The 17592-nt window shown below is 39.8% G+C and overlaps 1 protein-coding gene across 9 annotated transcripts in view; it reads left to right on the top strand.

Annotated features, from left to right (window-relative positions):
• The window catches only part of CDC42BPA (CDC42 binding protein kinase alpha), a 177600-nt gene that overhangs the window by 57235 nt on the left and 102773 nt on the right, over positions 1–17592 (top strand). For all 9 annotated transcript variants that reach the window (XR_012883290.1, XM_075863426.1, XM_075863428.1 and 6 more), the window contains exon 4: positions 15440–15535. Coding sequence is in view for 8 of the 9 variants with exons in the window: in XM_075863426.1 (XP_075719541.1) it covers positions 15440–15535 (96 nt within the window). In the remaining variant the exon portion in view is untranslated. The remainder of the gene's footprint in view (positions 1–15439; positions 15536–17592) is intronic.

The raw sequence follows: 17592 nt of genomic DNA, 5'->3' as shown, positions 1-17592 counted from the left end.
TCTGATCTCCCCTATACAACAGTTTATTACAATATAAGAGGTATTTCCAAGAGGGCCTATCAATCCCCTAAGTGGCGACAGGTCCACGACCGTGTGTGCCGGCCGGGTCCCGTCCGTGATCCGTGAAAAGATAGGACATGACCTATTTTTCCACGGATCGGAAAAGTCTGGTCCTTTTTCGCGGACCCGATTCACCCGCTAAAGTGAATGGGTCCGTGAAAACTATCAGGTGCCACACGGATGCCGTGAAATACGCCCCGAGTGGCACTCGGTCTTGTGCAACGGGCATTAGGGCGCTTGCAGATGTCTTGATTTAACCCCTTAGCTGCCAGACAATTTTTAAGACTTTTGACAGTATGAATGTATACACCTGGCAGATTGGGAATAGGCCACCCAGCACTTTACAATCATGGGCGCCTTCATGCAATTTTGCGTTAAAGTACAACATTTGAAAAAAATATATAGAAAAATGAATGGTTGCGGTTAAAAGTCTGACCTAAGCAGAGCCTGAGACACACAACACCTCCTAAAAATAAATATTGAAGATGTGCAGAGTTCATACATGTCACTTATGCCTATGTCTACATCCAATTCATGGAGTCCACAAATGGACTGATCAGGTGCAGGGGGTGAATCAGGGAGCACAGACCTTCTTTTATTGACACGAGGGGTGATCACATGAAAAAAAGCTCCTGTCCCGCCCCCTTGGGGCACTGTAGGCTATACAGCGAGAGAGATGACCGTAAGGGGCCCTCTTACAAGGCCCGACATGGGCCGTGTAAACGAGCTCCGATCAATGAGATGTGGTTGATTGGCGCTCGTTTGCTCCTCTCACAAAGAGCAATGCATGGGGACGAGCGATCATTACGATCGCTCGTCCCCATACATTTCCATCGTGTCGGCAGCACGTCGTCGTTTACACAGGTAGATGAGCTGCCGACAACGATAATATATCAGGCTGCATAAACGATCAGCCGATGAACGAGCGTTTGCTCGTTCATCGGCTGATCGTTGCCCCGTTTACACAGGGCAATGATCGCTGGGTTGCCCGATAAATGGCCCGTGTAAAATTGCCTGAACAGGCTGTTATCTTTCTTCCTGCTCTCACTTGCAGCTTCTCCCCCTTCCCTCCCCTACACAGACACAGAACCAGGAAGTAAAACTTCCCATCCTGCTCTCCGTCTTCACACTAGTGCTGCGCCCCAAATATTGCACCTAGAGCTCTAAGCCTGGTATCAATTATAAGCGAAGAATTAAAAGCTTTAATATGATACCAAGATCTTCGCTATTTCTCATATTCTCACTGCGGAAAGTGTTTAAAAAATCGTGACGTATTACACAAATCTTGACCGGTGTAATGGTTAAAGGGGAATCTCCATCACAGGATATGTATGATAGATGTGGGTCACAGCTCTGGGACCCACCCCTATCTCCAGAACGGAGACCCCACAACCCAACCGGTGAGGTGGATGCAGCATCTAGATAGAGAATGGATGGAGTGGAGGCTGCGCATGTGCGAGGCTCCCCACTTTAATGGGAGTTACGGAAACAGCCGAGCGTGCGTCCTCGATACTGGTGCGGGTCCGAGAGCGTCAATCCGATATTTATGGAATATCCTGTTAATAGGCCAGAGATGTCGGTTGGGAATACCCCTTTAAAGGGCTCTGTCCCGCCACCGTCTATGCTGTATTCCCGTATGGTGCTCGTCAGGCTCTGCCACAGGTGAAGTAGAGTTTCCAAAACTAGGTTTATTTTGCGCTTTCAACACTTCAATGTTATAATGTTCCCTGGAAACAGCGGCCTGTGTTTATAGTAGGAATTTACGGCCTTGCTATATATGGCCCCTAAGATCTGCTCGGGCGGTGTAGACGCCCACGTGTCGGCTTTATTATAATGGATGATATACACAAGAAATGCCGATTTCAAGGGGAAACACCGGACTCCGAGGTCTCCGAATTCTTCTTTCTGTTACTAAACGTTTAGTCCGGAAGGTTTCCTGAAATTTTTAACCGTGTTGTTGGAGGTCGACGGGAGTTCTACAAAGTGCAGGCAGTGATTGTTTAGTCTGGGCAAATAGTCACAATAAATATGGCGGAAATCAGAATGAGGCACGCGGCGTTCAGTGCCTCATACTACTCAGAATTACTGAGCTCCCGAAACAATTCCTTCTTCATAGATCTTATAAAGCTTTCAGTGTAAATAAAGCTTAATCGCTGGATAGTAAAAAATTAAGAACTTTGCTAGTTGTCATTGAAAGGAAGCATTCTTGTTGATATCCAGCCAATGACAGAAGAGCAAATACCCATTTTATTAAGGCCCCTATTAAATGCCCTAATGACAGTGGATCACCATAATAGGATGTGTGCTGTATATTCAGCAGATCGTCTTTCCGACAGTCCAATAGGAATCCTAAGATCACCGCGCCATTGTTGTAAAGGAGCTGTGGAGGACGGTCTGGGGTGACCAGGTGACAAGGAAAGTAACCACATGAGCACAAATATGGCTGCCAGTGTTAGCAGTCAGATAGCTACTTCCTGTCCCAGAAACTGTATAGGCCATAGGTGCACTATATGGAAATTATAGTTATTATCAGTTTGTTAAAAATGCCATTAACCCATTAGTTATATCTGTTTTTGGGAAAGTTGTGCCAGTATGGCTGTCATTACAACTCTAACCGCGACTGACACCCAGCTTTCCGAAAGTTGTGAAACAGCAGCTGAGAATGTAATGTTGGAGAACTCGATGTCCCACAAAGACAGAGAACTTTTTCATACATATCTGTGATAGTAATTACCAGCTTATTCCCGTCTTTTTGGCCTAAGGATGATAATAATCCTGGGGTGTAACATAATATGAAATTATTTATGACCACAGTTAATTAACTGCGTGGGGGCGAAACGTGCGGTGTTCTATGTACAGCGACTGTCTGCAATCTGCACAGGTATGTCCTGCATGATTGTATAGGATTAACTTCACCATTTCATATTTCCGAATGTAAACTAGAAGTCTTTGTAAACTGACCAGCACGGGACTACGGAAACTATTCTAATGATCTACGTGTAAGGAACTCGTGAGCTGAAAGAAAAAATAAAGTCAACAGCACAAAAGTTAAAGTGATGAAAGCCGCATTACCGTATATCTGCTGAGTGCGTGTATATATATATCATGGTTATATCCTTGGTCTAGTCACAATTACTATCACTGATAAAATCATAGTAAAAATTGTATTAAGCAAAGTTTCCTATCTATCTATCTATCTATCTATCTATCTATCTATCTATCTATCTATCTATCTATCTATCTATCTATCTATCTATCTATCTATCTATCTATCTATCTATCTATCTATCTACGTAGGCGTAGACAGAGGACCTTTTTGCAAAAACCGCATATGGGCCCCTTGCTCTCCAATAGCTATTCATATAGCACCCCTTACGTCTATAACAAGTACCTTACATCTAATAGACAGTTGAAAGCTACTTTTACTGTAGATTATAACTACTATAATACTGCCCCCTATATACAAGAATATAACTACTGTAATACTGCTCCTATATACAAGAATATAACTACTATAATACTGCTCCTATATACAAGAATATAACTACTATAATACTGCCTCCTATATACAAGAATATAACTAATATAATACTACTACTATATACAAGAATATAACTACTGTAATACTGCTCCTATATACAAGAATATAACTACTATAATACTGCCCCCTATATACAAGAATATAACTACTATAATACTGCCCCTATATACAAGAATATAACTACTATAATATTGCCCCTATATACAAGGATATAACTACTATAATACTGCCCCTATATACAAGAATATAACTACTATAATACTGCTCCTATATACAAGAATACAACTACTATAATACTGCTCCCTATATACAAGAATATAACTACTATAATACTGCCCCCTATATACAAGAATATAACTACTATAATACTGCCCCTATATACAAGAATATAACTACTATAATACTGCCCCGTATGTACAAGAATATAACTACTATAATACTGCCCCCTACATACAAGAATATAACTACTATAATACTGCTCCTATATACAAGAATACAACTACTATAATACTGCTCCTATATACAAGAATACAACTACTATAATACTGCCCCCTATATACAAGAATATAACTACTATAATACTTCCCCCTATGTACAAGAATATAACTACTATAATACTGCTCCTATACACAAGAATATAGCTACTATAATACTGCTCCTATATACAAGAATATAACTACTATAATACTGCCCCCTATATACAAGAATATAACTACTATAATACTGCCCCCTACATACAAGAATACAACTACTATAATACTGCTCATATATACAAGAATATAACTACTATAATACTGTTCCTATATACAGGAATATAACTACTTTAATACTGCTCCCTATATACAAGAATATAACTACTATAATAGTGCCCCTTATATACAAGAATATAACTACTATAATACTGCCCCCTATATACAAGAATATAACTACTATAATACTGCCCCTATATACAAGAATATAAGTACTATAATACTGCCGCCCATATACAAGAATATAACTAATATAATACTGCCCCCTATATACAAGAATATAACTACTATAATACTGCTCCTATATACAAGAATATAACTACTATAATACTGCCCCCTATATACAAGAATATAACTACTATAATACTGCCCCTATATACAAGAATATAACTACTATAATATTGCCCCTATATACAAGGATATAACTACTATAATACTGCTCCTATATACAAGAATATAACTACTATAATACTGCTCCTATATACAAGAATACAACTACTATAATACTGCTCCCTATATACAAGAATATAACTACTATAATACTGCCCCCTATATACAAGAATATAACTACTATAATACTGCTCTTATATACAAGAATACAACTACTATAATACTGCCCCTATATACAAGAATATAGCTACTATAATACTTCTCCTATATACAGGAATATAACTACTATAATACTTCCCCCTATATACAAGAATATAACTACTATAATACTGCTCCTATATACAAGAATATAACTACTATAATACTGCTCCCTATATACAAGAATATAACTACTATAATACTGCTCCTATATACAAGAATATAACTACTATAATACTGCCCCTATATACAAGAATATAACTACTATAATACTGCTCCTATATACAAGAATATAACTACTATAATACTGCTCCTATATACAAGAATATAACTACTATAATACTGCCCCCTACATACAAGAATACACCTACTATAATACTGCTCCTATATACAAGAATACAGCTACTATAATACTGCTCCTATATACAAGAATACAACTACTATAATACTGCTCCCTATATACAAGAATATAACTACTATAATACTAGAAGTGGGTATGACTGGCTTTATATGACTGGTATAAGTGGGTATAACTGGCTATATATGACTGGGTAGAAGTGGGTATGACTGGCTATATATGACTGGTATAAGTGGGTATGACTGGGTATAAGTGGGTATGACTGGCTATATATGACTGGTATAACTGGGTATAACTGGCTATATATGACTGGGTAGAAGTGGGTATGACTGGCTATATATGACTGGTATAAGTGGGTATGACTGGCTATATATGACTGGGTAGAAGTGGGTGTGACTGGCTATATATGACTGGGTAGAAGTGGGTATGACTGGCTATATATGACTGGGTAGAAGTGGGTATGACTGGGTAGAAGTGGGTATGTCTGGCTATATATGACTGGGTAGAAGTGGGTATGACTGGCTATATATGACTGGGTAGAAGTGGGTATCTGGCTATATATGAATGGGTAGAAGTGGGTGTGACTGGCTATATATGACTGGGTAGAAGTGGGTGTGACTGGCTATATATGACTGGGTAGAAGTGGGTATGACTGGGTAGAAGTGGGTATGTCTGGCTATATATGACTGGGTAGAAGTGGGTATGACTGGCTATATATGACTGGGTAGAAGTGGGTATCTGGCTATATATGAATGGGTAGAAGTGGGTATGACTGGGTAGAAGTGGGTATGACTGGCTATATATGACTGGGTAGAAGTGGGTATGTCTGGCTATATATGACTGGGTATAAGTGGGTATGACTGGGTATAAGTGGGTATGACTGGGTAGAAGTGGGTATAACTGGCTATATCTGACTGGGTAGAATTTGGTATGACTGGCTATATATGACTGGGTAGAAGTGGGTATGACTGGCTATATATGACTGGGTAGAAGTGGGTATGACTGGCTATATATGACTGGGTAGAAGTGGGTATGACTGGCTATATATGACTGGGTAGAAGTGGGTATGACTGGCTATATATGACTGGGTAGAAGTGGGTATCTCTGGCTATATATGAATGGGTAGAAGTGGGTATGACTGGGTATGACTGGCTATATATGACTGGGTAGAAGTGGGTATGTCTGGCTATATATGACTGGGTAGAAGTGGGTATGACTGGGTATAAGTGGGTATGACTGGCTATATATGACTGGGTAGAAGTGGGTATGACTGGCTATAGTCCCTGGGACGTGTAGGCAGGGAAGGTGTAGATCAGTGGCCTCCCCGCACCTTATCATTGGAGCCCCCTTGTAGCGATCGGCACGATTCTGGTAATAAGATTACATTATGGAATTGCTTTTTATGCATTTGCTTTGTGTATTATGTTTTTGTGTTATTGATGTAGCAGTGGGGGGGGGGGGGGGCTCGTACGTTCTCTTTGGTCATCCAGCTGTGCAGACGCTGAAGGTCAGTTGATGATGAAACGCAATACGGGGAAAAATACGTATCCACCGCCCCCTCCAGGAGAAGCGGCAACTGCCCATATATGACTGCTGCACCTCGTAAGACAGAGCGGGGAGCCGGCTCCTGGAAAGTAATTGTTCTGCGTCCATTTATAATCGGTGGCGGGAGCCGCGTATTCGCTGAACACGAACATTTCTGAGATTTTTTATTTCCGCATCTCAGACCCTTTGATCGCCAGAGATGATCCCACGTCCGCCGTTCTCCGTGTAGTTTTGGTCTGAGGTCGTAAAGTGCAAATATTTTCCCGTTCGCTGAAAACTGCGAAATTTTGATTTTTCCTGCTGATTGGACGGAGACGTTCACGGTGACGCAGCTGCTGCTGATGATGACACTGGAAGATGAGTGTATTAGATTGTGAGTTCTGGGGGCAAAGTTCTTAAAGGGCACCTCCGCTAATAAAATAGCAACCCTATTGTCACCCACCTTTCCACAGACCCTGAGTGGCCTATAAATCCGCATTGGAAGAGAGCATTACATTCCCCTGTTGTTCTTTCTAATGGCACTGCCTGTGTAGGTGTCAGTTGTCCTGTGGTTTTCATATTCTGTACATGAACCAGGAAGATCAGGATGAACAGTCGTCTGTATCCCAGCCACATAAGGGAATGTTTGTGAGCCTTACATTTCCCTGCTCTTCCTCTCTCCTATGCCTGTGTAGGTGTCAGTATTCACTGTCGTTTTGGTATTCTATTTATTAACAAGGAAGATTAGGATGAACATCCATCTGTATCCCAGCCACATAAGGGAATGACCTCTAAATCAGCATTGTTTGTGAGCAATACATCCCCCCTTTCTCCCTGTGTAGGTGTCAGTCTTCACTGCGGTTTTGTTATTCTGTTCATGAACCAGGTGGATCAGGATGAGCAGAGCTCTGCGCTACACCAAGATAATAGAGGCTACTGTGGACATATTTGTGGAGGACACAGAATAGTGGTGGCAATCTGATGATGCTTCATGTGTGGTGGTGGCGGCAATCTATAGTCATGGCCTGCCAAGGCCTTATTCACACAGTGCAGTTTTTGAATGCAGTTTTTCAAGCCACAACTAGGTGTGGATTATAAAGGATGGGGAAGTATATAATACAAATGCTACTCCTTTTTTTTTTTAATCCACTTCTGATTGTGGCTTCAAAATCTGCACTGTGTGAATACGGCTTTAGGCCCTGTACACACTTTTTTTTTTGATGCGGAAACCGCGTAGAAAATTCCTCCCCAAAAAAATGGGCGAATATGCCTCCCATTGATCTCAATGGGAGGCGGAGGCGTTTTTTTTCTCGCGAGCGGAAAAAAACGCTCGGAAAAAAAACCGGCATGGCCTCTCGAGACGTTTTCCGCCTCAAAGCCCTAAAAAAACGCTCACAGTTTTTTTCCTTTGCCCATTAGAGTAATAGGTAATAAAACGTGGCAAATATCGCGGCGAAAAAACTGAGCAGATTTTTCCGGGCAGAATTTTCTGCCTGCAAAATACTCAGTGTGAACTGCGCCTTAGACTTGTAGTTCCCCAGCTGCAGGTATGTTAAGACCAATGTCTTCCGAAGGCCTCAGGGAAAAGTGAGCAGCAACGCCAGAAAAACATTCTCGTCACCCGATTTTCTCGGGGCAAAATATTTGATAAACAGAATTCTCCATGGCAGCAAATGGAGCGAAGAAATTCCAAGGAAATTAAAATAGACGTCTTCCTGGGATGAAAATATCTTGGCATTTGGGGTCCATACTTGTCGCTCGTCTCCTGTAGAGCATGCTGGGTAAACACCCCCCTCCTTGCTAGATGTGCAGCTCTACATGTCTTCTATTGCCCTGTCTGATTCTTTGTTTCCCAGGAGATAAGCGGTGTTAGAATGGTCTGCAGCTGCTTATCCCTTATTGAAATCACATTCGTGTTTTTTCCTGAGCAATCTCATGTTCTGCTGACCCTGACCGCTCCGCTATGGTAGATATGGCGGTAAAAGACATTGGCATAAGATGTGCCAATGGTGAAGAGAGACATTTCTCATCGTTCACAGATACATAAAACCTCCATTACAACCGTCCAGAGATGTGTCCCAGATGAATAGAATGCGAACCTGCAGTTGTATTTTGCCTCTTGCTTCCATCTGTCTCCTACTGTTCGAGAACCTAGAGGTTCTGGATGATTTATCTACTTTCAAACTTCCTCTCTCCTCCTGCTCTGCCTGTGTGTCAGACTTTACTGCAGGTCTGAATTTCATTCATGAATCAGACTGCTCGGGATAGCATGGGATTGTGGAGGTTAACAAAAAAAGTCGATTAAATAGACAAATATAAAATATCAACATAAAATGAAACTTCAATGATCAAATAATACTGTATCTGTGTCTGACGTTAACGGGGCAACTGGAATAGATTGTCCAAAGTGTAAATTATTTTGAAAAATGTGTGTGTGTGTGTGTGTGTGTGTGTGTGTATATATATATATATATACAGTGATTGTTCTGTAAACTTTGTATGTATTCAGATCCTGATTATTGGGAAACCTCCTTCCTATATGTAAATATTACTGAAGTTTATTACACTGCAATACCAACTTCCTCTATATCCTACCAGTAAATGTAAATCCGCGAGTCGTCGTCTTCTGATAATTTATATATGTATCTGGGAAAAAATTTACTTATTGTATATTACAACCGTGTGAGAAGTATCATCATTATATTTCTGACACTTCACTAAGAAACTCCTGATCACTTCTGTTTAGATCCATGGTCTTACCCATAGGGGGCAGTATTATAGTATTTTTTATTCTTGTATATAGGGGCAGTATTATAGTAGTTATATTCTTGTATATAGGGGCAGTATTATAGTAGTTATATTCTTGTATATAGGGGCAGTATTATAGTAGTTATATTCTTGTATATAGGAGCAGTATTATAGTAGTTATATTCTTGTATATAGGGGTCAGTATTATAGTAGTTATATTCTTGTATATAGGGGGCAGTATTATAGTAGTTATATTCTTGTATATAGGCGGCAGTATTATAGTAGTTATATTCTTGTATATAGAGGGTAGTATTATAGTAGTTATATTCTTGTATATAGGTGCAGTATTATAGTAGTTATATTCTTGTATATAGGGGGCAGTATTATAGTAGTTATATTCTTGTATATAGGGGGCTGTATTATAGTAGTTATATTCTTGTATATAGGGGCAGTATTATAGTAGTTATATTCTTGTATATAGGGGCAGTATTATAGTAGTTATATTCTTGTATATAGGGGCAGTATTATAGTAGTTATGTTCTTGTATATAGGGGGCAGTATTATAGTAGTTATATTCTTGTATATAGGAGCAGTATTATAGTAGTTATATTCTTGTACATAGGGGGCAGTATTATAGTAGTTATATTCTTGTATATAGGGGCAGTATTATAGTAGTTATATTCTTGTATATAGGAGCAGTATTATAGTAGTTATATTCTTGTATATGGGCGGCAGTATTATAGTAGTTATATTCGTGTGTGTGTATATAGGGGGCAGTATTATAGTAGTTATATTCTTGTATATAGGGGCAGTATTATAGTAGTTATATTCTTGTATATAGGGGCAGTATTATAGTAGTTATATTCTTATATATATGAGGCGGTATTATAGTAGTTATATTCTTGTATATAGGGGCAGTATTATAGTAGTTATATTCTTGTATATAGGGGCAGTCTTATAGTAGTTATATTCTTGTATATAGGAGCAGTATTATAGTAGTTATATTCTTGTATATAGGAGGCAGTATTATAGTAGTTATATTCTCTTCTATAGGGGGCAGTATTATAGTAGTTATATTCTTGTATATAGGAGCAGTATTATAGTAGTTATATTCTTGTATATAGGGGCAGTATTATAGTAGTTATATTCTTATATATATGAGGCGGTATTATAGTAGTTATATTCTTGTATATAGGGGCAGTATTATAGTAGTTATATTCTTGTATATAGGAGCAGTATTATAGTAGTTATATTCTTGTATATAGGAGCAGTATTATAGTAGTTATTTTCTTGTATACAGGGGCAGTATTATGGTAGTTATTTTCTTGTATATAGGAGAAGTATTATAGTAGTTATATTCTTGTATATAGGGGCAGTTTTATAGTAGTTATATTCTTGTGTATAGGAGCAGTATTATAGTAGTTATATTCTTGTATATAGGGGGCAATATTATAGTAGTTATATTCTTGTATATAGGGGGCAGTATTATAGTAGTTATATTCTTGTATATAGGGGCAGTATTATAGTAGTTATATTCTTGTATATAGGGGGCAATATTATAGTAGTTATATTCTTGTATATAGGGGGCAGTATTATAGTAGTTATACTCTTGTATATAGGAGCAGTATTATAGTAGATATATTCTTGTATATAGGGGGCAGTGTTATAGTAGTTATATTCTTGTATATAGGAGCAGTATTATAGTAGTTATATTCTTGTATATAGGAGCAGTATTATAGTAGTTATATTCTTGTATATAGGAGGCAGTATTATAGTAGTTATATTCTTGTATATAGGAGCAGTATTATAGTAGTTATATTCTTGTATATAGGGGCAGTATTATAGTAGATATATTCTTGTATATAGGGGCAGTATTATAGTAGTTATATTCTTGTATATAGGAGTCAGTATTATAGTAGTTATATTCTTGTATATAGGGGCAGTATTATAGTAGATATATTCTTGTATATAGGAGCAGTATTATAGTAGTTATATTCTTGTATATAGGAGCAGTATTATAGTAATTATGTTCTTGCCCCTAGGGGCAGCTTTTACAAATTGGATTATTCAATAGGGGACCACAGTGAACACAGGAGAAATTATACAGATGATATGAAAAGTAAAATTTAGCAAATACCTATTTTTGTATTTTAGAAGCTTTCTTCAGTCGTGTTCATAGGAGCTTTGACTTGTCCTTTAAAATAGTTTTGTTACCTCCAAATCTCTAACAAATTATAAGGACAGTTAATGTGGTGGTTCCTTTTGCGCGGGGAGCAGGTTGTTTGCGTTATGTGCCTGTTTACTTGCACTTTATGGTAGTTTTACACCCCCCTCGGCTTTTCAAAAATTAGATTGTTCTGCCCAAAACCCATTTCTTTTGGCCGTATTTACAACATGACTTTAAAAGTAAAATAAATCTTCGCTTTCTTCAGAATACGAGAAAAGGCCTCTGATGGAATGTCCCAATTACGGACGATTTTGCCAAGAAAAACCTTGTTGAAATGTAGCTGCGCTCAGCAGAGAGGTTAAGAGTTCCTGCACAAGTTCCACGCACTCCTGTACTTTTCCTTCGATCGCTCGCTACACAAGTGTTTTGGTAGCGCTCTGAAAATGTCTATTTTCGAAAAAAAAATATTTTTTGTAACACCGGACGTTTTGTATTATTGCATTGTTTGTAATTTTATCCGTTCATCTTGTTGTTGTCCGTCTTTTTCCTCTTCTTCCTGCAATATTTTCTGGCCGTGATTTTTTTCTCTATTGAGTTTGGCTGAAATCACCATTCACATCTATGTCTACATAAAGATGCCAGTTTAGGGCAGGTTATATGTAGATAATAATGTGGATGGTGATTTGGATCACACAAGGTTGCAGTGTTATCATGAAGTCCTCACGTGGATCCAAATCACACTCTACTTACCTGGCAGTGACAGATATGATTGTATATGTGTAGACATTGATGTAGATGGTGTAGATGACAAAACTGACGGTCATCACAAAGGTACAGGTTGTCTTCAGAATTTCTTTCATGGTACACGTCCAAATCCTGAGGCTGCACTACTGAGAGATTTTGATGACATGCCCCTTCCGATTTTTGTCATGTGCGGTCTTGTCATGGAGACTATTGCCTCCAAATCACCATCTACATCAATGTCCACACACATAACTGTTACTATGCAAGCCAGATAGTGATATATACAATAGTGATCCAAATCACCATCCGAATCAATATTTATTCCCTACTTGGTTTGAGTAGAGACAGTTATGTGTTTAATTACACACCGATCAGCCGAAACATTAAATCCTCTGATGAGGATCCATTAATGATCTGGTTACAATGGCGCCTGATGAGGAGGGGGGGGATATATTCGGCAGCAAGTGATCAGTCAGTTCTTGAAGTTGATGTCCGAAGCAGGAGAAATGGAGTGTAAAGATCTAAGTGACTGACGAGGGTCAAATTGTGATGTGTAGACGACTGGGTCAGAGCATCCCCAGAACGTCCAGTCTTATTGGTTGTTCCCGGTATACAGTGGTTAGTACCGACCAAAACGGCTCCAAGGAAGGACGACTGGTGACAGGATCATGGGGGTCCAAGGATCATTGATGTGCTTCGGGAGTAAAAGCTACACGTCTGGTCCGATTCCACAGAAGAGCTACTGTAACACAAATTACAGAAAAAGTTACTACTGACTATGATCGAAAGGTGTCAGAACATTCAGAGTATTTCAACTTGCTACATATGGGCCGCAGACCAGCCCATGCCAACCCTTGTCCACCGACAAAAGCGCCAACAAATGGGCACTTGAGCATCATGCATTATAATACAGGATGTGGATCAGTACAGGATAAGTAATGTAATGTATGTACACAGTGACTCCACCAGCAGAATAGTGAGTGCAGCTCTGGAGTATAATACAGGATATAACTCAGGATCAGTACAGGATAAGTAATGTAATGTATATACACAGTGACTCCACCAGCAGAATAGGGAGTGCAGCTCTGGAGTATAATACAGGATGTAACTCAGGATCAGTACAGGATAAGTAATGTAATGTATGTACACAGTGACTCCACCAGCAGAATAGTGAGTACAGCTCTGGAGTATAATACATGATTTAACTCAGTATCATTACAGGATAAGTAATGTATGTACACAGTGACTCCACCAGCAGAATAGTGAGTGCAGCTCTGGAGTATAATACAGGATGTAACTCAGGATCAGTACAGGATAAGTAATGTATGTACACAGTGACTCCACCAGCAGAATAGTGAGTGCAGCTCTGGAATATAATACAGGATGTAACTCAGGGTCAGTACAGGATAAGTAATGTAATATATGTACACAGTGACGCCACCAGCAGTATAGTGAGTGCAGCTCTGGGGTATAATACAGGATGTAACTCAGGATCAGTACAGGATAAGTAATGTAATGTATGCACACAGTGACTCCACCAGCAGAATAGTGAGTGCAACTCTGGAGTATAATACAGGATGTAACTCAGGATCAGTACACGATAAGTAATGTAATGTATGTACACAGTGACTACACCAGCAGAATAGTGAGTGCAGCTCTGGAGTATAATACAGGATGTAACTCAGGATCAGTACAGGATAAGTAATGTATGTACACAGTGACTCCACCTGCAGAATAGTGAGTGCAGCTCTGGAGTATAATACAGGATATAACTCAGGATCAGTACAGGATAAGTAATGTATGTACACAGTGACTCTGCCAGCATAGTAGTGAGTGCAGCTCTGGAGTATAATACAGGATATAACTCAGGATCAGTACAGGATAAGTAAGTTAATGTATGTACACAGTGACTCCACCAGCAGAATAGTGAGTGCAGCTCTGGAGTATAATACAGGATGTAACTCAGGATCAGTACAGGATAATTAATGTAATGTATGTACACAGTGACTCCACCAGCAGAATAGTGAGTGCAGCTCTGGAGTATAATACAGGATGTAACTCAGGATCAGTACAGGATAATTAATGTAATGTATGTACACAGTGACTCCACCAGCAGAATAGTGAGTGCAGCTCTGGAGTATAATACAGGATGTAACTCGGGATCAGTACAGGATATGTAATGTATGTACACAGTGACTCCACCAGCAGAATAGTGAGTGCAGCTCTGGAGTATAATACAGGATATAACTCAGGATCAGTACAGGATAAGTAATGTCATATATGCACACAGTGACTCCACCAGCAGAATAGTGAGTGCAGCTCTGGAGTATAATACAGGATGTAACTCAGGATCAGTGCAGGATAAGTAATGTATGTACACAGTGACTCCACCAGCAGAATAGTGAGTGCAGCTCTGGAGTATAATACAGGATGTAACTCAGGATCAGTACAGGATAAGTAATGTAATGTATGTACACAGTGACTCCACCAGCAGAATAGTGAGTGCAGCTCTGGAGTATAATACAGGATGTAACTCCGGATCAGTACAGGATAAGTAATGTATGTACACAGTGACTCCACCAGCAGAATAGTGAGTACAGCTCTGTAGTATAATACAGGATATAACTCAGGATCAGTACAGGATAAGTAATGTAATGTATATACACAGTGACTCCACCAGCAGAATAGTGAGTGCAGCTCTGGAGTATAATACAGGATGTAACTCAGGATTAGTACAGGATAAGTAATGTAATGTATGTACACAGTGACTCCACCAGCAGAATAGTGAGTGCAGCTCTGGAGTACACAGTGACTATACTTTATATGTAGCCTGGAAGTGATGTTTAAAGATAACCATAGACTTTGAGGATGAATATCCAGGTATAGAAAACCTTTGAAGTTTTGTGTGAATGACCCCCTCTGTGGACAGCTCCGTGACTTTGCCTCTATTTGCCCCTCAGACAGCCTGCTTCCGGGAAGAGAGAGACGTGTTGGTGAATGGCGACAGCCAGTGGATTACTACTCTGCACTATGCCTTCCAGGATGACAACTATTTGGTGAGTTCCTGTCTAGGCTGGTTTTATTGGCACCCATAATCATCTGAGCTAGAGAAAAGGGGCACATTCTCCATCGCCAACCGTCAGATTCATTTTGGGTTTTCTTGGGCTTGATTTTTATAAAACATTACCCAGTGCCGGACTTGCTGTATATACTATGTCAGGACTCTGGTGACACTCTAATGCAAAGCATTGTGAGGGAATGCGTTTTTTTTCCCTGCATCAGTCTACAGTACATTGCTTGCTGTGAAGACTACATGTCCTGCAATGCACCACAGCAAAGAACGCATTTCACAGACTTGCATAGGATGTAATCTTGGAAGTCCTACTCCAGATGTATGTAAATAAAGGTCAATTATTGTAGAATGAAAAATTCGACAACTTTTAAATACACTTTGTTTTAAATCCTCATTGTGGCCAAGATCTCTGCTTGCTGTCAGTGAATGGAAATATTCTAGTGTACATCAAATGGCTTAAAAATTGTACAGAGTTAATACTTTTCAGACCTGAGAATTTGTTACAGTTGTATCTAGTCCAGACAATGCTCCGTAAGGCTGGGTTCACATCAGCGTTGGTTTCCGTTGAGGGGTTCCGTCGGACCTTTCAGTCGGAGGAACCCTTCAATGGAAAGGCAAACAGAAACCACAGTTTTCCGTTTACATTATCATTGATTTCAATGTTAATGCTTCCGTTGCTTATGGTTTCCGTTTGTCATCGTTGACGGAATTAATAGCGCAATCGACTTTTTTGATTCCGTCGAAAACAACGGAACCCTTTCACAACGGTGACAAACGGAAACCATTAGCAAAATTTCCGTCACCATCGAGATCAATGGTGATACAAACATAAGCTATGGTTTCCGTCCGCCTTTCAGTTGATTGGTTCCCCCGACGGAAAGCTCCAACGGAACCCCTCCACGATAACGCAATGCTGGTGTGAACAGGCCCTTAACCAAACACATCAGTAGCACAAATCTCTCTCTTGTCCTGTTGGTTTGTTACAATGTATCACTGCGGATAAAATGTATCAGCCTGGAGTCCAGACTTTTTAGGCCTCGTTCACATCTGTGGCGATCTTTCCGTTGTCCTGTTCCGTATGAGAGGCAGAACAACTAAATTAAAGGAAGCGTCGGTTCCGTTGTACAACAGACACCATCGGCGCCCGGCAGAACCCATTGACTTTAAGTTCTGTCGGGTTTCTGTTGGGGTGTTCGTAGTTTTACTGAAAACAATAGTGCAGTAATAGCGCATTTGGGCCGGATCTGCGACGGAGGCCGGTAACGGAGTCTCCTGTGAATTGGCCATAGATGTGTAAACTGGATACAATTGTAACAAACCCTCAGCCATGAGAAGTATTAGGGTGCCTTTGCACAGTTTTGCGAGGCAGCTTGTACAGATTAAGCACTTTGCTTCAATGTACTTCACCTGTCAGCCGTGCCGGTAAAATTCGTAGTGAATTTGTGGCGTTCGTGATAAAATCTTTTAAGGTTTTGAGCATTTTTTCCTTGTGATAAAAATTTCCTTCGGATTTGTTGCGATAGATGAATCGGTGGTAAAGTAACGGGCAGACGGGTGCCTCTGGGAGGGTCTGGGCCTCGGGTGGGATTTCACAGCTGCTTAAGTCATAGATCTGTCCCTCTAATACTGAGGTAAGCGCGCTAAATCCCTCCGAAATCCTTATGAAAACAACTTAAACAGAACTAATGAAAAGCGAAATGTGGCCGGAGCGTTAACACGGCAATATCTGCGGCGAAAGATGGAAACGATCGGAAACTGAGCGCTCCGGCCAGAAATGACTCCCAGAACGTCTATTATTGTCAATGTTATATTATATGCCGGGGGTGATTGCCTCCATTACTTTCCATTCATAGCCCAGAAACCTTTACATCTGTAATCTAGTCGTTTTCTATAAATGGCAGCGTTACCGCCATGGCTAAATGTCCTCTACTAAACTGTCCTGGAGGAGGGGGTTAATTTCAGAGAACTATCTCCTAAATAACAAAAAAATATATATAAAAAATCGTGAGTCATCAAAATGTCCGATCACGGGAAAGCTGG

The sequence above is a fragment of the Rhinoderma darwinii genome, chromosome 4, assembly GCF_050947455.1.
Source record: "Rhinoderma darwinii isolate aRhiDar2 chromosome 4, aRhiDar2.hap1, whole genome shotgun sequence".
Taxonomy (NCBI): Eukaryota; Metazoa; Chordata; class Amphibia; order Anura; family Rhinodermatidae; genus Rhinoderma; species Rhinoderma darwinii.
This window is presented reverse-complemented; position numbering and strand designations above follow the sequence as displayed.